This window comes from Pseudophryne corroboree, chromosome 7 (assembly GCF_028390025.1).
Source record: "Pseudophryne corroboree isolate aPseCor3 chromosome 7, aPseCor3.hap2, whole genome shotgun sequence".
NCBI classification, from domain to species: Eukaryota; Metazoa; Chordata; class Amphibia; order Anura; family Myobatrachidae; genus Pseudophryne; species Pseudophryne corroboree.
In genome coordinates, this window is record NC_086450.1 from 103570046 (window position 1) to 103592438 (window position 22393).

At 46.0% G+C, this 22393-nt stretch overlaps 1 protein-coding gene across 1 annotated transcript in view; it reads right to left on the bottom strand.

Annotated features, from left to right (window-relative positions):
* The window catches only part of UBR3 (ubiquitin protein ligase E3 component n-recognin 3), a 406648-nt gene that overhangs the window by 160710 nt on the left and 223545 nt on the right, over positions 1-22393 (bottom strand). Inside the window, exons 25-27 of the mRNA XM_063933505.1 lie at positions 9709-9858; positions 8897-9030; positions 2049-2159 (exon numbers count right to left, since the gene is read on the bottom strand). Of these exons, the coding sequence (XP_063789575.1) occupies positions 2049-2159; positions 8897-9030; positions 9709-9858 (395 nt within the window). The remainder of the gene's footprint in view (positions 1-2048; positions 2160-8896; positions 9031-9708; positions 9859-22393) is intronic.

Here is a 22393-nt window from a genome sequence, read left to right on the forward strand (position 1 = left end):
AGCGCTACAAACCCAGGCCGACGCAATCGCCGGTCTGAGTAAGGTACCAGAATGTGTGTAAATGGACTTCAAGGTAACCTCCTGCTTGCGGTCAGCAGGATCCCTGAGCAGAGGGTAGCCGTATCTTGGGATGGCAGCGCTACCTTTTTGGATAAGCGTGTCATTGCTTTGTCTACCCTAGGGGAGGATTCCCACCGTATCCTGTCCGTTGGCGGGAAAGGATACGCCATAAGAATCCTTTTGGGAATCTGCAGTTTTTTGTCTGGAGATTCCCAAGCTTTTTCACATAATTCGTTCAACTCATGTGAGGGGGGAAAGGTTACCTCAGGTTTCTTTCCCTTATACATCTGTACCCTCGTGTCAGGGACAGGGGGTTCCTCTGTGATATGCAAAATATCTTTTATTGCAATAATCATATATCGAATACATTTAGCCAATTTTGGCTGTAACTTTGCATCATCGTAGTCGACACTGGAGTCAGAATCCGTGTCGGTATCTGTGTCTACTACTTGGGATAGTGGGCGCTTTTGAGACCCCGAAGGTCCCTGCGACATAGGGACAGACATGGGTTGACTCCCTGGCTGTTCCCTAGCTTCAGCTTTGTCTAATCTTTTGTGCAATAAATTTACATTAGCACTTAAAACATTCCACATATCCATCCAGTCAGGTGTCGGCGTTGTCGACGGAGACACCACATTCATTTGCTCCCCTTCCTCCTTAGGAGAGCCTTCTACCTCAGACATGTCGACACACGCGTACCGACACACCACACACTCAGGGAATCCTCTTATCTGAAGACAGTTCCCCCACAAGGCCCTTTGGAGAGAGAGAGTATGCCAGCACACACCCAGCACTATATGACCCAGGAAAAAACACAATAAATATATGTTTACCCAGTAGCGCTGTTTATATATATATATATATATATATATATATGCGCCAAATTATGTGCCCCCCCTTCTTTAAAACGCTCTTTCACCGTGGAATAAGCAGGGGAGAGTCCAGGGAGCTTCCTCTCAGCGCTGTGCTGTGGAGAAAATGGCGCTGGCGAGTGCTGAGGGAGAAGCCCCGCCCCCTCGGCGGCGGGCTTCTGTCCCGCTCAAATATACAAAAAAACTGGCGGGGGCACTTTATATATACAGTGCCCAGCTGTATATATATATATATATATATATATATTTTTTTTTTTTTTTTTGCCAAAGAGCGGTTCATATGCTGCCCAGGGCGCCCCCCCCTGCACCCTTACAGTGACTGCCGTGTGTGAGGTGTATGGGAGCAATGGCGCACAGCTTTACTGCTGTGCGTTACCTCAGTGAAGATCATGAAGTCTTCTGCCGCCTCTGAAGTCTTCTTTTCTTCTCATACTCACCCGGCTTCTATCTTCCGGCTCTGCGAGGAGGACGGCGGCGCGGCTCTGGGACGGACGGTGAGGGTGAGACCTGCGTACCGTATGGTGTCCAGTAGCCTAAGAAACAGAGCCTAGCATTAAAGTAGGTCTGTTTCTCTCCCCTCAGTCCCTCGATGCAGGGAGTCTGTTGCCAGCAGGCTCCCTGAAAATAAAAAACCTAACAAATATACTTTGACAGGAAACTCAGGAGAGCTCCCTGTAATGCACCCAGTCTCCTCTGGGCATAGTAGTAAACTGAGGTCTGGAGGAGGGGCATAGAGGGAGGAGCCAGTGCACACCCATACCTAAAGTCTTTCTTAAGGTGCCCATGTCTCCTGCGGAGCCCGTCTATCCCCATGGTCCTTACGGAGTCCCAAGCATCCTCTAGGATGTAAGAGAAAAGAAGGTATGAGTATGAAACACCATAACTAACTTATAGATGTGGATTTTCTGAAAAGGCCAAGTTAAAATTGTTCCCCAAAAGCTATTTACATGGGTTCCTGAATTCAGACTCTCCAGTGGGACCCCAGAGTCTAACTACAGCCCTTACTCCTGCACAGAGGAAAGTCCTGGAGCTTCTGTCACACTCTCCCCCCAGAGACAAGCAACAGGCACACACTTCATTTTATTGTAAGCGGAATTATACATTAGGAAGACGTACCCGTAGTGACTCCATGTAGGATTTATGGCAGTCTATATGGAGTGTATGGCCACAGGTTTGTACATAAACACCTCCTTCCCAACCTATAGAAACTGACTGCAGACAGGAACTCTGGAAAAACAAAACGAAAAACACATAATAAATAAATAAATTTATATATATATATATATTTTATATATACACATATATACACACACAAATATATATATATATATATATATATACACACCTCTATAGGAAAGAATGAGTTATAGCGCCCTCTGGTGTAGTATATTATTATTCCAAGGTGATACCCTTCACCTATATAGCAGGGACTCCCTTAAGCCGGTAGGATTACTTTAGCAAGTGGTAAATACCACTCTTTTGGTCGCAGTTAGATGCCACATTCTAGAAACTATCAGCCACTGCTGAGATCAATTACACTTCAGACGAATGTTCTCACCATAAGTATAGATTGTAAGCTTGCGAGCAGGGCCTTCCTACCTCTATGTCTGTCTGTTTTTACCCAGTTTTGTTCAATTACTGTTGTTCTAATTGTAAAGCGCCTCGGAATATGCTGCGCTATATAAGAAACTGTTAATAAATAAATAAAGTATAATGCAGCATATACAATAGTGTAATATAGTCAAACACTATTTATTAACCTATAACAATAAACAAAATGCCCGTACATTCAAGAACGTAAAAACAGCTGATCTGAATTTGCAAGATTAGGTGTGGAGTTGGTCAGATTCCGCTCAACATGTTTCGTCCCTTACTGCTGGACTTCATCAGGAGTGAAACACATGAAGTCCAGCAGTAAGTAAGCAGTAGCGGACGAAACATGTTGAGAGTAATCTGACCGACTCCACACCTAATCCTGCAAATTCAGATAAGCTGTTTTTACTTTCTTGAATGTACGGGCATTTTGTATATTGTTACATGTGAATAAGTAGTGTTTGACTATATTACACTATTGTATATGCTGCATTATACTTATGGTGAGAACAATCGTTTGAAGTGTAATTGATCTCAGCATCTAACTGCGACCAAAAGAGTGGTATTTACCACTCGCTAAAGTAATCCTCCCGACTAAAGGGAGTCTCTGCTATATAGGTGAAGCGTATCACCTTGGAATATTAATATACTACACCAGAGGGCGCTATATCTCATTCTTTCCTATAGATACCATAGGCCTGTTGGGAATGGCGGACCTATTGGAGATTAAGCAGCCATCCCAAAGGGAAGGGGAGTGTGAAGACCAGACAGTCATCTGGACAACTAGTTACACGGACTGTGTCAACAGAAAAGGCACTCAATGGTCTCACCATACAGTAATAAAGACAGCAGTCAAGGCATTTTGCAACATTTTGGGCGTTTCATTTAAAATATATATATTTTAAAAATAACAGTGGCCAGTGTGGAACCAATAAACCTGTTTCTATGGGTTTCATAGCTCCATTACCACGCCTGATAAAAGTGCATCGGGGAGGCCGAAATCTGTAAGGATCTAATTAATGGCATCCCACACATCCGTCAAGTCCAAAAACACTTTAATGACAAATTCAGCTAAAAACGCGTCAGTACAATTAAATGCAATAGATTATACCAAATTTGCGCCACCAGATGAACTTTAGAAATAGAAACAGGTCTGACACTCCCACACAATCTAGAAACCAGCGAGAAGAAATCAGCTAGAGACAGCATGGGAGCAAATGTCTGCTGCTGGCCCATCAGGCAAGCTACGGGAGGCTCGCCCATCTCGGATTCTGTTCCCGAGTATGCTTGTGGTACAGGGTTGGTTGCCAGACAATCAGGACTATGATACTATGAAGGTGTAGAAATTACACAGTAGAGGAGTATTTAATCAGAAATCTAAATTCATTGACTATACTATTTATTCTGATTTTATCTCCCAAAGCTGGCAAGTACAGAAGTCCAGACACTGAAAACGGACAAATAAATGAAACCACTTCTAAAAGGACGTCTAAATTTAAAAGCACAAATACAGGATACACTAAGGTTCCTATATTTAAACTGTGTAAAATATTACGCTGTACTTTACAGAGAAAGTTGAAATCATTCGCATTAATCCCAGTGGAGCTTCCAGTCTAAATTCTCACCAACATACAGTATACAGGGTGGTCTTCAGTTTGCCAGCTGTTGGGATCCCGGAGTCGGAATCCCGACAGCCGGCATACCGACACTTTATCTCCCTCTTGGGGGGTCCATGACCCCCCTGGAGGGAGAATAAATAGCGTGGCGCGCCACCGTGCCCGCAAGGGGCTCATTTGCACTTGCCACGCTGTCGGTATGCCGGCGGTCGGGATTCCGGCGCCGGTATGCTGGTCGCCAGGAGACCGGCCGCCGGCATACAATACTACACCCCAGTATACCCTAGGGTTAATTTACTCAGAAGCCATATGTTCTCTATGCAGATAGGGCCCTGTTCAAAACAGAACTCAAAGCCCATCCATTATCGACTGTGCCTCAAACCATTACCCACTGCACCACTGTGCTTAAACCATTACCCACTGCACCTAAACATAACCCACTGCACCACTGTGCCTAAGCCATGATCCACTGCACCACTGTGCCTCAACCATTACCCACTGCACCTAAACCATAACCCACTGCACCACTGTGCCTAAGCCATGACCCACTGCACCACTGTGCCTCAACCATTACCCACTACACCTAAACCATAACCCACTGTGCCTAAGCCATGACCCACTGCACCACTGTGCCTCAACCATTACCCACTGCACCACTGTGCCTCAACCATTACCCACTGCACCTCAACCATTACCCACTGCACCTAAACCATAACCCACTGCACCACTGTGCCTAAGCCTTGACCCACTGCACCACTGTGCCTCAACCATTACCCACTGCACCTAAACCATAACCCACTGCACCACTGTGCCTAAGCCATGACCCACTGCACCACTGTGCCTCAACCATTACCCACTGCACCTAAACCATAACCCACTGTGCCTCAGCCATGACCCACTGCACCACTGTGCCTCAACCATTACCCACTGCACCACTGTGCCTCAACCATTACCCACTGCACCACTGTGCCTCAACCATTACCCACTGCACCTAAACCATAACCCACTGCACCACTGTGCCTAAGCCATGACCCACTGCATCACTGTGCCTCAACCATTACCCACTACACCTAAACCATAACCCACTGTGCCTAAGCCATGACCCACTGCACCACTGTGCCTCAACCATTACCCACTGCACCACTGTGCCTCAACCATTACCCACTGCACTTAAGGCATTACAAATTGTGCCACTGCGCCTAAACAGTTACCCACTGCGATGCTGTGCCTAAACCATAACCCCAGTTTGACGCTGTGCCTAAACCATTACCACATTGTGACACTACCCTCTGTGCCTAAACCTAACCATTAGCCACTGTGCTATTGTGCCTTAATCATTAAACACTGTGCCTAAACTAAAGCTGTGATTATATGGAGGGATGCTATTCCTAACCACATCGGACACCTTACAGTAAAGGCCTGTACACACTAGGCGATATAGTAAGCGAGATCATACATTTTTACCCTCCTGATCGATATTACTTAGTATATCGCCAACTGTGTATGCTGCTGCAGATGGCCGATGCACGGCACTGCGGCTCGTTAACGACCCTCGATGTCAGCCATGCATGCAGCTCAATTGGGGCTCATCGTCCACAGCTGCATGCACGGCCCGGCCACGGTATGACATCACTGTGCGCTATCGCACACGCTATCACACAGTGTGTATGGCCACGACGGGCAGCCCGGGCCGGGAGGGGGACACACTAGACACTCATGGAGCACATCACCTAATGTGTATGAGCCTTAAGTCTAATGCAGGAAGCCAGACATTGCCAGAATCAGCCTCTTTGGGGCCTCATACTGCTGAAACAATAGCTCACAGCGCTCCAGTGCATAGAAAATATAAAAATAAAATAAAAAGTAAAAGAAGCTCCTATCTGTCAAGTGATAGCGGATATAGAACACGCTTGTAAATATTGCCAAGTGCCACAATTCCTAAGACCACAGTGGTACAACTATCACCTACACACACATTGCAGACGCCTGCGTTCTAGAGCAATGCAGCTTATCAATTCACTATCAAACAGTGATGTCACTAGTTCCTAGCAAATTCAGACTGACCATTGGGCCAAAAACTGTCTGGCTCCACAGTGCGAAGGATTTCACCAACTAACTTGGTAAATAATTTTACTATTACAGAAAAGCAATTTACATTGTAGTACTTGCTTGTAGCTAGTGGGCCTGTTTAATGGTCTCTCACAGGTGAATGATCAATCACCTTTCACCTACTTCCCCCTCATAACCAAACAATCATACATGCAAACCTTATATTACGGTGTGCACGAAAGAGTAAACATGCAGAAAAACAGAGATTAGGAAATGCCTATTACATGTTATCTGCAAGGACAATAGGACCCATCACTAAAGGTCCACAAAGCTTGACCTGGACGATCATCATCACAGACCAGAATAACATTCTAACAATCAATACATGGTCAAACCAATTCACAGGAATTTTAGCCACGTTAATCACTTCGACGAGTCCATTTCTCACATACAGAAGAATAGATCTGACGCGCAAACAATCCAATTTCTTTTGACAGTAAAGGATAAACTCAACAACTAGGAGCTTGATTCAGCTGCTGCAGGGCAGACAAAGGGCTCACCCTATCCAGCGGCACCTTTCACAAGACCATCTATAGACGTTCATTCACATACAGTGTGAAATTATTACTATGGTATTCTACAGACGGTTCTATTTTAATTAAAACAAGCAGAAAATCAGTACAGACCACTTCAGTTTGCCAATGTGAATTTCAGCTTTTTGACTTGTACTCAATTCCATTAGGACATACTGTAATCCTATCAATATTGCTTCATTTCCCTATATCAAGGAAGGTATCTGGTCTCTAGGTCGACCACACTTAGGTCGACAGCCATTAGGTTGACCACTATTGGTCGACATGCATTAGGTCGACATGTACTAGGTCGACATGACAAAAAGGTCGACATGAGTTTTTCACAATTTTTTTTCATTTTTCGAACTTTTTTTATACTTTACGATCCACGTGGACTACAACTGGGAATGGTAACCTGTGCCAAGCGCAGCGAGGCACCTTGCCCAAAGCTCGCTCGCCATGCGGGGGGACACGGTGCTCTAATTGGGGTTCCCGGTCACTCTACCAAGAAAACTACACAAAAACCCCCCTAAAAAACTAATGTCGAACTTTTGTCATGTCGACCTAATGCTTGTGTTGACCTATTTTGGGTGTCGATTTAGTTACTGTCGACTAATAGTTGTCGACCTAGACACTGTTGACCTAAGTGTGGTTGACCCTATGAACCACACCCATCAAGGAAATATTCTGTTATCGTTTACATAATAGATGCAGAATGGTGCGGTAACGCTGGTCTATCTACAGTATACGTCATTTATCCCTTCTTATATGAAGCTTTCTGGTTAGGAATTTAGTATGCAAGAAACATACACTGCCATACCAAATAATTCAACCCTTTAATGTCTATTAAAATCTTATTCAGTAAAATAGGAGAAAAAAAAAATCTCAACTACATAAATGTCAATATATATTAAGCCAAACAACTTGCAAAACGTGTAACTGGAAATTAGGTAATGTGGTGGACTATAAAGAAGGAACACTAACGTATATAGTTATTCACAGCATAAAACTATAAGGTGCCTTGATGTATATGTAGAGCAATGCATTGTATATAGTTAAATCTAAACTCCAGAATGGCACACTCATAATTAATGACCCCACTATACTATATAATAACATCATATTAAAGTTACACTTTTTACAATTTCCATGTATTGTGTTCCAAAGTGAGCGTAAGTGGATGGAAACCACAGGGAAAGTGTAGCAGTCCTCAGTGTATATCAGAGTTTAGGTTCTTAGTTAATACATTAATTATAATGAAGCAGTACATATATGAAATAGCTAGAATAATAAAGCATGGCATATATAGAATAACTACAATAGCCATAATACAGCAGTGCATATACAGAATAAATAGAATAACCATACTGAAGAATGCATATAACGCATAACTATAATAACCATAATGAAGCAGTGCATATAAGGAATAACTATAACAACCATAATAGGGCAATGCATATAAGTAATAAGTATAAGAACCATACTGAAGCAGTGCATATAAGGAATAACTATAATAACAACACTGGAAATAATCTCATGTTACACTATTACTGCCCTTTGTTAAACCTACTTACATGGTCGGCAGGTTACATTACTTTTGTGAGAGCACCAATAACCATGCCAGTTATTGCACAAGAACCTCTTCTTGTCCACATGCTGCAATTCAAAGCCTAATTGTTCAGCGTATCTAGCTCATAAATCTCAGTTCACCTCTAGGTATGTTCAACCAATGATGGATGGCAGTACAGCGCCATAAGCGGGAGATCTCTTGAAATGAAACAGATAGGTAAAAATAGCTGCCTTTCATTCAGCTTGTCATAGGTGTAAAAGAGGAAGGAAAAAAGCAAAACCTGAAACAAAGAAGGGCGAAGATGTCTTAACCCATTCAGATATTATTCTGAAAACTGCTACAGAAGGAATACGTACTGCGACCCAATGGGTAGCCAATAAATCAGGTTCTCACTCCGTTTTTCTAAAACAACTTAGAGAATGGAAGCAAATGGATGACTATTTCGGTGCCAGGGCAGAGGCAGAAAGGGTAAAACAAATTATAGGAGTTATCAAATCAAATCATAATACCAGCCAGTATTCCTGACAATGCCAACTTTTACCAAGGACAAGACATAGCACTTACGCCTTTGAAGTGGTGCTGTAACGTGGCTAGTCTAACGTCAAGTGATGCGGCACACGTTCCCCCTAGGTAAATCTGCTCCTCCTCGCTGGTAGGAAGCTTCTTCGGCTCAGAGAGTTTACGTCGGTGTCCCAAAACTTGAAACGTCAGGTACAGGTAGAAGATGTTTTTCAGTTATTATTAAACAGAATATACACACATATTATTTCTCTCTCTCTCTCTCTCTATATATATATATATATATATATATATATATATATATATATATATATACACACTTTTTTTTTTTTAAGCCTGTTAAATAACTTTTTGTAACTGTTCCTACTACAAAAATCATATTCACCAGTGTTATGGTATGTGTACCCACACATTCTTTTTTCTTTTCTAACAGCTTCAAAAGGTTTGTCCACTTTTTATACCATTCTCCCTCAGGCACACCATGGGCCCAGGTCCTCCATTTATGAACCTCATGATTACTTGAGGTTGGGAGCCAGATTGGCCTGATTTTCTTAAATCAGTTCCAAATGCTTGAAGGTTTGACTTAATAGATAATAGCAGAAGAGCTCTATACAGCAAGACAGATTGATTCCCTCTGCTACAAACTGCAGGGGTTGTCTACCAGTGAAGTCCACCTCCCTGTAAGGGCTAAGGTAAAAGGGGTGAGACCCATATTTATTTACCCCTCTTAGGTGGGCATGATATATAAATGTGTTATTAAAGTAAAAAAATAAGAATTTTTTTACAAAAATGAAACTGTTCCTCTTCAGTATATGCTCCGCGGTTTTACACTGTACACACTGTCATAGAGCACTTACCAGATGTTGCTTGCAGCAAGACCACAAGCCCTATGGGACGGTCCTCTGTAGATGGGCCGCTTTGTCCACATATAACACAGTCATATGTAGGTTCAGAAATCAGCTGTTCGGATGCAGCTATCTCCATGGCAACATCACTTTCAGGCGATTCTGTTAAAAACATGAATTCATATATTTAAGCCAAGAAGTCCAACATCACCTCAGCATTACGCCACAATGCCACAAATAAAAGCTACTGCATTTCAGCTGTTAATAAATAGAAGTTCCATGTCTGGTCCCATTTTGCGGGATAGGCCTTTATTCCATTAACGTCATATACTATAGCCTTCAGGGTTAAAGAAGAGGGATCTATGGACACTTCAACATCATAACTGAATTAGTAATTGTGTATAAGGAAACCAAGGGTTTGGATCATCAAATCGACAGTGTCTAGGTCGACAATGTTAAGGTCGACAAGGTTGGAAGGTCGACAGGGTTTCTAGGTCGGCATGTGCTAGGTCGACAGGGTTTCTAGGTCGACATGTGCTAGGTCAACAGGTCAAAAGATCGACATTAGTTGTTGTTTATTGTGTCATTTTCTGCGTACAGTGACCGGGAAGCCGAATTAGTGCACCGTGTCCCCTCGCTTCGCTCGGCACAGGTTACCGTTCCAATCGTAGTCCACGTGGATCGTTAAGTATGAAAAAGTTCAAAAAAAGAAAAAATTTGAACAACTCATGTCGACCTTTTGACCTGTCGACCTAGCACATGTCGACCTATAAACCCTGTCGAACTTCCAACCCTGTCGACCTATAGTGGTTGACCTAAACATTGTCGACCTAGACAGTGTCGATCTTCAGACTGGATCCCGGAAACCAAATGCTTTCCTTAGACATGTACAGACTTAAAGTAATACTCCGTAAACAAATACAGCCTGGATATAAATGGCAAACATTAAAACTAGGAACACTAGGAAGAACCTGGTAAACCAGAGAGAAAAAAAGAAAAGAAAAGTTTGAGAACTACTGCTTTAAGGAGCAGCCAATCCCCAAGCTAAGGAGCCTAGCAAAGTATGAACTGGTGGTGGTGTGTGTGGGCTGGGACTGGTTCAGCCTTCATTGTCTTGCACCATGTCAGTCTACTGTACTTCCTTTCTACTTTGCCCCACATCTGCTACCACTTGCAGTAGAATACCTTGCTGCTTCACACCTATTATCACTGAGTCAACAGTCTGGATCTGAGCCTTTCCTACAGGCGGGATGTAGTCAGTTTACCTTCAATCAAAATCCGGACAAGGTCAAAATACCTACATTCAAAATGTTGCCACAGTCAAAATACAGACATTTAAAATGTTGACAGGTCAGAATTATCCAATTAATAGACAGTATATAGCACTGATGGGGCCCTGCTACTGTTTTAGCATGGCCAAATAGCAAAACTGTAGCAGGGCATGCTGAGATGTATAGTTCAACAACAACTGGAATGCCAAAGGTTCCCCATCACTTTTATAGAGGATAGGTATTTTAGGTTAGTGGTTCCTTAAGGAATTACCCTATGAAACAAACCCTTTTTAAAAGGAAGTCACACATCTCCTTTAATAGCATCCGACACCCCATTTAGTTATAAGCTGTATTGAGCCGGAGACAGACCACAATAAGCGAATGCTGCTCACACTCGCACAGCGTGCCAATGACCTCAGCAGTGACAAAGTGCAGCGTGTGGTTACATTGTCACTAAGAAAGAGGAAAAATCCCTCTGATTGCACTGAGTGAGAGAGAAATAATGTCCTGTCACACCGGGGTGACTGCTCTATGACGCATATTCCCCTGACTGCATTACCACTTGATAACCGTTCTAACCCACGATAAAAAAGGATCAGAGTTTCTCTATGTTTAGATGAATCTTGGGTTGTTTCCAGTCTCATTCAGCAATATGTGGCAAGCAATTTTTCACCCACTTCTACTAATAATATAAATATAACGTTCTAGGTTGGCAGAGATTCTGTGGAAAACCAAGGAATACAGAACAGCGAGAAAGAAACTATATTGTGACTGCCAAGAATTTTCTTATTGCTCAGTGACCAGAATGATTTGCGTAACCTGGACAAAGCAATTTTAAAACATTTAGTTAACAGTCCAACTTTGAAATGGTGACACATCTAATATTCCAGTGCGTTTCTCCTTAAAAATGACATGATCCATATGCTAGAATTACCCGGATCACAAGAGATGTTAGAGTACAGTATGTCACTCATGATGCTAAGCAAACTACAAGGATATGTAGCGAGCTACTCAAAAGTATTCATTAGTTTCCCATTATGTAATTCCCAGTAGACCCCATCCATGCCACCCTGCTGGAAATACAGTACATCCGGAAAGCATTCACAGCGTTTCATTTTTTCCACATTTTGTTATGTTACAGCCTTATTCCAAAATGGAATAAATGCATTTTTCCCCTCAAAATTCTACACACAATACCCCATAATGACAACGTGAAAAAAGTTTTATTGTGATTTTTGCTAATTTATTAAAAATTAAAAAAAACTAAGAAATCACTTGTACATAAGTATTCACGGAATTTGCCATGAAGCTCAAGAATGAGCTCAGGTGCATCCTGTTTCCACTGATCATCCTTGAGATATTCCTACAGCTTAACTGGAGTCCGCCTGTGGTAAATTCTGTTGATTGGACATGATTTGGAAAGGCAAACACCTGTCTATATAAGGTCCCACACTTGACAGTGCATGTCTGAGCACAAACCAAGCATGAAGTCAAAGGAATTGTCTGTAGACCTCTGAGACAGGATTGTCTCGAGGCACAAATCTGGGGAAGGGTACAGAAAAATATTTGCTGCTTTGAAGGCCCCAATGAGCACAGTGGCCCCCATTATCCGCAAATGGAAGAAGTTTGTAACCACCAAGAATCTTCCTAGAGCTGGCCGGCCGTCTAAACTGAGCGATCGGGGGAGAAGGGCCCTAGTCAGGGAGGTGACCAAGAACCCGATGGTCACTCTGTCAGGGCTACAGCATTCCTCTGTGGAGAGAGAACCTTCCAGAAGGACAACCATCTCTGCAGCAATCCACCAATCAGGCCTACATGGTAGAGTGGCCAGACGGAAGCCACTCCTTAGTAAAAAGAACAAAGCTTATGGAAGCCTGCCTGGAGTTTGCCAAAATGCACCTGAAGAACTCTCAGACCACGAGAAACAAAATTCTCTAGTCTGATGAGACAAAGATTGAACTCTTTGGCATGTAATGAGAGGCGTCATGTTTAGAGGAAACCAGGCACCACTCATCACCAGGCCAATACCATCCCTACAGTGAAGCATGGTGGTGGCAACATCATGCTGTGGGTATGTTTTTCAGCATCAGGAACTGGGAGACTAGTCAGGATAGAGGAAGGGGAGGGGGGGGGGGGGGGGGGGGGAGGGGAGAGGGGGGGGGGGAAGATGAACGCAGCAATGTACAAAGACATCCTGGATGAAAAACTGATCCAGAGCGCTCTTGACCTCCGACTGGGGTGACTGTTCATCTTTCAGCAGGACAAGGAGCCTAAGCACACAGCCAAGATATCAACGGAGTGGCTTCAGGATAACTCTGTGAATGTCCATAAGTGGGCCAGCCAGAGCCCAAACTTGAATCCGATTGAACATCTCTGAAGAGATCTGAAAATAGCTGTGTACCGATGCTTCCCATCCAACCTGATGGAACTTGAGAGGTGCTGCAAAGAGTAATGGGCGAAGCTGCCCAAAGATAGGTGTGCCAAGCTTGTGGCATCATATTCAAAAAGACTTGAGGCTGTAATTGCTGCCAAAGGTGAATCAACAAAGTATTGAGCAAAGGCACATACTTATGTGCATGTGATTTCTTAGTTTCTTATTTTTAATAAACTTGCAAAATTATAATTTCCGCCATAACTTTGGTGAAAATCCTCGGAGCCGTGGACAGACCAAACGGCAACGTCTGAAATTGGTAATGACAATCCTGAACAGCAAACCTCAGGTATGCCTGATGTGGAGGATATGGGGGAACGTGTAAGTAGGCATATCCTTTATGTCGACCGACACCATAAAATCCCCCTCCTCCAGACTGGAGATCACTGCTCGGAGAGATTCCATCTTGAATTTGAATTTCTTTAGAAAGAAATTGAGGGATTTTAGGTTCAAAATCGGTCTGACCGAGCCATCCGGCTTCAGGACCACGAACAGACTTGAATAAAAACCCTCCCCTGTTGTGACGGGGGTACTGTGACTATGACTTGATTTTGACACAGCTTTAGTATTGCAGCGCATACTACCTCCCTTTCTAGAAGAGAAGCTGGCAAGGCCGATTTGAAAAATCGGTGAGGGGGTACACCTTGAAACTCTAATTTGTACCCTAGGGTTACTATTTCTACTATCCAAGGATCCAGGTCCGAGCGCACCCAGACCTGACTGAAGAGTTTGAGATGTGCCCCCACCGGTGCGGACTCCCGCAGAGGAGCCCCAGCGCCATGCGGTGGATTTGGTAGAAGCCGGAGAGGACTTCTGTTCTTGGGAACTTGCCACAGCCTGTGACCTTTTTCCCTTTCCTCTTCCTCTCGCAGCAAGGAAGGAGGACCCACGTCCTTTTTTTGTATTTATTGGGCCGAAAGGACTGCATCTGATAGTGGGGCGTTTTCTTTTGTTGTGCAGAAACATAAGGTAAAAATGATGACTTACCCGCGGTAGCCGTAGATACCAGGTCAGTGAGGCCATCACCAAACAAGACCCTACCGTTAAACGGTAGAGACTCCATAGTCTTCTTAGAGTCAGCATCAGCATTCCATTGATGAATCCACAATGCCCTCCTAGCCGAGACTGCCATGGCATTGGCCCTTGATCCCAAAAGGCCAATATCACTCGCAGCTTCTTTTAAATATGCTGCAGCGTCCCTGATATGACCCAGAGTCAAAATCATGCTATCCCTGTCCAGGGTATCTATCTCAGATGACAAGTTATCTGCCCACTTTTCTATAGCGCTACTCACCCATGCCGAAGCAACGGCAGGTCTGAGTAGCGAACCTGTAGTGACATAAGTGGATTTTAGTGGATTTTCCTGCTTACGATCCGCAGGATCCTTTAGGGCTGCCGTGTCAGGAGACGGAAGCGCCACCTTTTTGGACAGACGCGATAGAGCCTTGTCCACCGTGGGGGTTGACTCCCACTTTTCCCTGTCCCCAGAGGGAAACGGATTTGCCACTGGAATTCTTTTGGGAACCTGTACTTTCTTGTCAGGATTTTCCCAAGCCTTTTCAAAAAGAGCGTTCAGTTCATGCGAGGGAGGAAACGTTACCTCAGGTTTCTTTCCTTTAAACATACAGACCCTAGTATCTGGAACAGCAGGGTCCTCTGTGATATGCAATACTTCTTTTATCGCCACAACCATGTACTGAATGCTCTTAGCCAGTTTAGGATTTCATCTGGCATCACTATAGTCGACACTGGAATGAGAATCCGTGTCGGTATCTGTATCTGCTATCTGGGTAAATGCACGTTTCTGTGACCCTGAAGGGGTCTGAGCTTGTGACAATGCATCCTCCATGGATTTTCTCCATGTCTGGTTCTTAGACTCAGATTTATCTAATCTCTTAGTCAACCTAGCCACATTTGCATTCAGAACACTCAACATATTTACCCAATCAGCCATCGGTGGTGTCGACACGGTCACTCTCACAGTCTTTTCTGTCCCCACTCCAGCCTCCTCCTGGGAAGAGCACTCAGCCTCAGACATGTCGACACACACGTACCGACACCTACAATCACACTGGGGCTATAGGGGATAGACCCACAGCAAAGCCTGTTATAAAGATACAGAGGGAGTATGCCAGCTCACAACCCAGCGCCTATCCCGGTACTGAAACTTTATATACAATGCCTCAGACCTGTTAGCGCTTTTATAATAAATAAGAATTTACTCACCGGTAATTCTATTTCTCGTAGTCCCTAGTGGATGCTGTGACTCCGTAAGGACCATGGGGAATAGCGGCTCCGCAGGAGACTGGGCACAACTAAAAGAAAGCTTTAGACTACTGGTGTGCACTGGCTCCTCCCACTATGACCCTCCTCCAGACTTCAGTTAGGATACTGTGCCCGGAAGAGCTGACACAATAAGGAAGGATTTTGAATCCCGGGTAAGACTCATACCAGCCACACCAATCACACCGTATAACTCGTGATACAATACCCAGTTAACAGTATGATAACAACTGAGCCTCTCAACAGATGGCTCAACGATAACCCTTTAGTTAAACAATAACTATATACAAGTATTGCAGACAATCCGCACTTGGGATGGGCGCCCAGCATCCACTACGGACTACGAGAAATAGAATTACCGGTGAGTAAATTCTTATTTTCTCTGACGTCCTAAGTGGATGCTGGGACTCCGTAAGGACCATGGGGATTATACCAAAGCTCCCAAACGGGCGGGAGAGCACGGATGACTCTGCAGCACCGAATGGGCAAACTCTAGGTCCTCCTCAGCCAGGGTGTCAAACTTGTAGAATTTAGCAAATGTGTTTGACCCCGACCAAGTAGCTGCTCGGCAAAGTTGTAGAGCCGAGACCCCTCGGGCAGCCGCCCAAGAAGAGCCCACCTTCCTCGTGGAATGATTTAGGATGCGGCAGTCCAGCCGCAGAATGTGCAAGCTGAATCGTACTACAGATCCAGCGAGCAATAGTCTGCTTTGAAGCAGGTGCACCCAACTTGTTGGGCGCATACAGGATAAATAGCGAGTCAGTCTTTCTGACTCCAGCTGTCCTGGAAACATACATTTTCAGGGCCCTGACTACATCAAACGACTTGGAAGCCTCCAAGTCTTTAGTAGCCGCAGGTACCACGATAGGTTGGTTCAGATGAAAGGCTGACACCACCTTAGGGAGAAATTGGGAACGAGTCCTCAATTCTGCCCTATCCATATGGAAAATCAGATAAGGGCTTTTACATGACAAAGCCGTCAATTCTGATACACGCCTGGCCGAAGCCAAGGCCAACAACATGACCACTTTCCACGTGAGATATTTCAATTCCACGGTTTTAAGTGGCTCAAACCAATGTGACTTTAGGAAATCCAACACCACGTTGAGATCCCAAGGTGCCACTGGAGGCACAAAAGGGGGCTGAATATGCAGCACTCCCTTAACAAAAGTTTGAACTTCAGGTAGTGAAGCCAGTTCTCTCTGGAAGAAAATCGATAGAGCCGAAATCTGGACCTTAATGGAACCCAATTTTAGGCCCATAGTCACCCCTGACTGTAGAAAGTGCAGGAAACGGCCCAGCTGAAATTCTTCCGTTGGGGCCTTCTTGGCCTCACACCACGCAACATATTTTCGCCATATGCGGTGATAATGGTTTGCAGTTACTTCTTTCCTAGCTTTAATCAGCGTAGGAATGACTTCCTCCGGAATGCCCTTTTCCTTCAGGATCCGGTGTTCAACCGCCATGCCGTCAAACGCAGCCGCGGTAAGTCTTGGAACAGACAGGGCCCCTGCTGCAGCAGGTCCTGTCTGAGCAGCAGAGGCCATGGTTCCTCTGAGATCATTTCTTGAAGTTCCGGGTACCAAGCTCTTCTTGACCAATCCGGAACAATGAGTATAGTTCTTACTCCTCTTCTCCTTATTATCCTCAGTACCTTTGGTATGAGAGGAAGAGGAGGGAACACATAAACAGACTGGTACACCCACGATGTCACTAGAGCGTCCTCAGCTATCGCCTGCGGGTCTCTTGACCTGGCGCAATACTTTTCTAGTTTTTTGTTTAGGCGGGACGCCATCATGTCCACCTGTGGCCATTCCCAACGGTTTACAATCAGTTGGAAGACTTCTGGATGAAGTCCCCACTCTCCCGGGTGGAGGTCGTGCCTGCTGAGGAAGTCTGCTTCCCAGTTGTCCACTCCCGGAATGAACACTGCTGACAGTGCTAACACGTGATTTTCCGCCCATCGGAGAATCCTTGTGGCTTCTGCCATCGCCGTCCTGCTACTCGTGCCGCCCTGTCGGTTTACATGGGCGACCGCCGTGATGTTGTCTGACTGGATCAGTACCGGCTGGTTTTGAAGCAGGGGTTTTGCCTGACTTAGGGCATTGTAAATGGCCCTCAGTTCCAGAATATTTATGTGCAGGGAAGTCTCCTGACTTGACCATAGTCCTTGGAAGTTTCTTCCCTGTGTGACTGCCCCCCCAGCCTCGAAGGCTGGCATTCGTGGTCACCAGGACCCAGTCCTGTATGCCGAATCTGCGGCCCTCTTGAAGATGAGCACTCTGCAGCCACCACAGCAGAGACACCCTGGTCCTTGGAGACAGGGTTATCAGCCGATGCATCTGAAGATGCGATCCGGACCACTTGTCCAATAGGTCCCACTGAAAGGTTCTTGCATGGAACCTGCCGAATGGAATTGCTTCGTAGGAAGCTATCATCTTTCCCAGGATCCGCGTGCAGTGATGCACCGACACCTGTTTTGGTTTTAGGAGGCCTCTGACTAGAGATGACAGCTCCTTGGCCTTCTTCTCCGGGAGAAACACTTTTTTCTGTTCTGTGTCCAGAACCATCCCCAGGAACAGTAGACGTGTCGTAGGGATCAGCTGTGACTTTGGATAATTTAGAATCCAGCCGTGCTGTTGTAGCACCTCCCGAGATAACGCTACCCCAACCAACAACTGCTCCCTGGACCTCGCCTTTATCAGGAGATCGTCCAAGTACGGGATAATTAAAACTCCCTTCTTTCGAAGGAGTATCATCATTTCGGCCATTACCGTGGTAAAGACCCTCGGAGCCGTGGATAGACCGAACGGCAACGTCTGGAATTGGTAATGACAATCCTGTACCACAAATCTGAGGTACTCCTGGTGAGGATGGTAAATGGGGACATGCAGGTTAGCATCCTTGATGTCCAGTGATACCATGTAATCCCCCTCGTCCAGGCTTGCAATAACCGCCCTGAGCGATTCCATCTTGAACTTGAATTTTTTTATATGTGTTCAAGGATTTCAAATTTAAAATGGGTCTCACCGAACCGTCCGGTTTCGGTACCACAAACATTGTGGAATAGTAACCCCGTCCTTGTTGAAGTAGGGGCACCTTTACTATCACCTGTTGTGAATATAGCTTGTGAATTGCCTGTAACACTGCCTCCCTGTCTGAGGGAGTTGTTGGTAAGGCAGATTTGAGGAAACGGCGGGGGGGGGGGGGGGGAGATGTCTCGAATTCCAGCTTGTACCCCTGAGATACTGCTTGAAAGATCCAGGGATCCACCCGTGAGCGAGCCCACTGATTGCTGAAATTTTTGAGACGGGCCCCCACCGACCCTGGCTCCGCCTGTGGAGCCCCAGCGTCATGCTGTGGACTTAGAGGAAGCGGGGGAGGACTTTTGCTCCTGGGAACTGGCTGTATGCTGCAGCTTTTTCCCTCTACCTCTGCCTCTGGGCAGAAAGGACGCGCCCCTAACCCGCTTGCCCTTATTGGGCCGAAAGGACTGTACCTGATAATACGGTGCTTTCTTTGGCTGTGAGGGAACATGGGGTAAAAATGTAGACTTCCCAGCCGTTGCTGTGGAAACGAGGTCCGAGAGACCATCCCCGAACAACTCCTCACCCTTATAAGGCAAAACTTCCATGTGCCTTTTAGAATCTGCGTCTCCTGTCCACTGCCGAGTCCATAACCCTCTCCTGGCAGAAATGGACATTGCACTTATTTTAGATGCCAGCCGGCAAATATCCCTCTGTGCATCCCTCATGTAGAAGAGTGCGTCTTTAATATGCTCTACGGTTAGCAATATAGTGTCCCTGTCTAGGGTATCAATATTTTCCGACAGGGAATCTGACCACGCAGCTGCAGCACTGCACATCCATGCTGAAGCAATAGCAGGTCTCAGTATAACACCTGTGTGTGTATATATAGACTTCAGGATAGCCTCCTGCTTTCTATTAGCAGATTCCTTCAGGGCGGCCGTATCCGGAGACGGTAGTGCCAGCTTCTTTGACAAGCGTGTGAGCGCTTTATCCACCCTAGGGGATGTTTCCCAACGTGACCTATCCTCTGGCGGGAAAGGGTACGCCATTAGTAACCTCTTAGAAATTACCAGTTTCTTATCAGGGGAAGCCCACGCTTCTTCACACACTTCATTTAATTCCTCAGATGGAGGAAAAACCACTGGTAGTTTTTTCTCTCCAAACATAATACCCTTTTTTGTGGTACCCGGGGTAACATCAGAAATGTGTAACACATTTTTCATTGCCTCAATCATGTAACGTGTGGCCCTATTGGAAGTTACATTAGTCTTATCGTCGTCGACACTGGAGTCAGTATCCGTGTCGACATCTGTGTCTGCCATCTGAGGTAGCGGGCGTTTTAGAGCCCCTGATGGCTTTTAAGACGCCTGGGCAGGCACAGGCTGAGAAGCCGGCTGTCCCACATTTGGTATGTCGTCAAACCTTTTATGCAAGGAGTCGACACTGTCGCGTAATTCCTTCCACAGCACCATCCACACAGGTGTCGACCCCGCAGGGGGTGACATCACATTTATCGGCATCTGTTCCGCCTCCACATAAGCCTCCTCATCAAACATGTCGACACAGCCGTACCGACACACCGCATACACACAGGGAATGCTCTGACAGAGGACAGGACCCCACAAAGCCCTTTGGGGAGACAAAGAGAGAGTATGCCAGCACACACCAGAGCGCTATATAACACAGGGATCCCACTATAAATGAGTGTTTTTCCCTTATAGCTGCTTATATTATATATACTGCGCCTAAATTTAGTGCCCACCCTCTCTTTTTTACTCTTATGTAGCTTGACACTGCAGGGGAGAGCCAGGGAGCGTCCTTCCAGCGGAGCTGTGAGGAAAAAATGGCGCCAGTGTGCTGAGGGAGATGGCCCCGCCCCTTTTCCGGCGGACTTCTCCCGCTTTTTCTGGAGTTCTGGCAGGGGTATTTTTACACCTATATAGCCCGTCCTGACTATATATGGTGTAGATTTGCCAGCCAAGGTGTCTTATATTGCCCTCAGGGCGCCCCCCCCCCAGCGCCCTGCACCCATCAGTGACCGGAGTGTGAGGTGTGCATGAGGAGCAATGGCGCACAGCTGCAGTGCTGTGCGCTACCTTGTTGAAGACAGAAGTCTTCTGCCGCCGATTTTCAGGAACACTTCTTGCTTCTGGCTCTGTAAGGGGGCCGGCGGCGCAGCTCCGGGACCGAACAGCGAGGTCGGGTCCTGTGGTCGATCCCTCTGGAGCTAATGGTGTCCAGTAGCCTAAGAATCCCAAGCTACCACCAGTTAGGTAGGTTTGCTTCTTCTCCCCTTAGTCCCTCGCTGCAGTGAGTCTGTTGCCAGCAGGTCTCACTGTAAAATAAAAAACCTAAAATATACTTTCTTTCTAGGAGCTCAGGAGAGCCCCTAGTGTGCATCCAGCTCAGCCGGGCACAAGATTCTAACTGAAGTCTGGAGGAGGGTCATAGTGGGAGGAGCCAGTGCACACCAGTAGTCTAAAGCTTTCTTTTAGTTGTGCCCAGTCTCCTGCGGAGCCGCTATTCCCCATGGTCCTTACGGAGTCCCAGCATCCACTTAGGACGTCAGAGGAAAGATAATAGCACCAAATGTACTGTGCCCCCCCCCCCCTCCGTTTTGCACCGTTACTTGTACAGCAGTGTGTAGGTCAGGGCCAGCGTCTCTGCAGCTTCTGTGAGAAAATGGCGCCGGTTAGAGCTGTGAGGGCTAAGCCACGCAGTCCCGCTCATTTTGGCATATTTATACTGGCGGGGGTCTATATTGAGTGCCCAGGCACTTTTCATATAACTTTAACCAGTTTATTTCAGGTCTACATGCTGCCCAGGGCGTACCCCTGCGCCCTGCACCCTGTTGGTGCCGCTGTGTGTGTGGGAGCATGGCGCGCTGCGCGGTACCTCAAAACCTGAAGTCTTCTGCCGTCACTGAAGTCTTCGATTCTTCTTTTACTCACTCGGCTTCTTTTTTCTGGCTCTGCAAGGGGGGTGATGGCGCGGCTCTGGGAACGAGCAGCTAGGCGTACCAAGTGATCGGACCCTCTGGAGCTAATGGTGTCCAGCAGCCTAAGAAGCAGAGCCTTTGAACTCACAGAAGTAGGTCTGCTTCTCTCCCCTTAGTCCCTCGAAGCAGGGAGCCTGTTGCCAGCAGAGCTCCCTGAACATAAAAAACCTAACATAAGTCTTTTTTCAGAGAAACTCAGTAGAGCTCTCCCTGGGCACAGAATCTAACTGGAGTCTGGAGGAGGGGCATAGAGGGAGGAGCCAGTTCACACCCCTTTTAAAGTCTTAAAATGCCCATGTCTCCTGCGGATCCCGTCTATACCCCATGGTTCTTGAAGCATCCCCAGCATCCTCTAGGACGTATGAGAAATAAATCATAACATTAAAGCTTTGGTTGATTAAAAGCAATCCCACTCTTTAAAGGTGAACCGGCTCCTGCCGACGCCAAAACTGAGTAGCGTTGGCTGCAGAGCCGGATTAAGGGGGGGGTACCCTGGGGGTTAGTATCCCGGGCCCCCTATTCCAAATGGGCCCCCCGCCATGCCACAGATCGGATCTCTCTTATGATCCGATCTGCGGTGCAGCGCTCCCGAGTCCCGTCCCCACTATCTTGCAAAAGCCGGCGGTCGGCTAAGCGGCAACAGCCAGCAGCCCAGCACAGAAAGGACAGCTGAGCGACGGCTCAG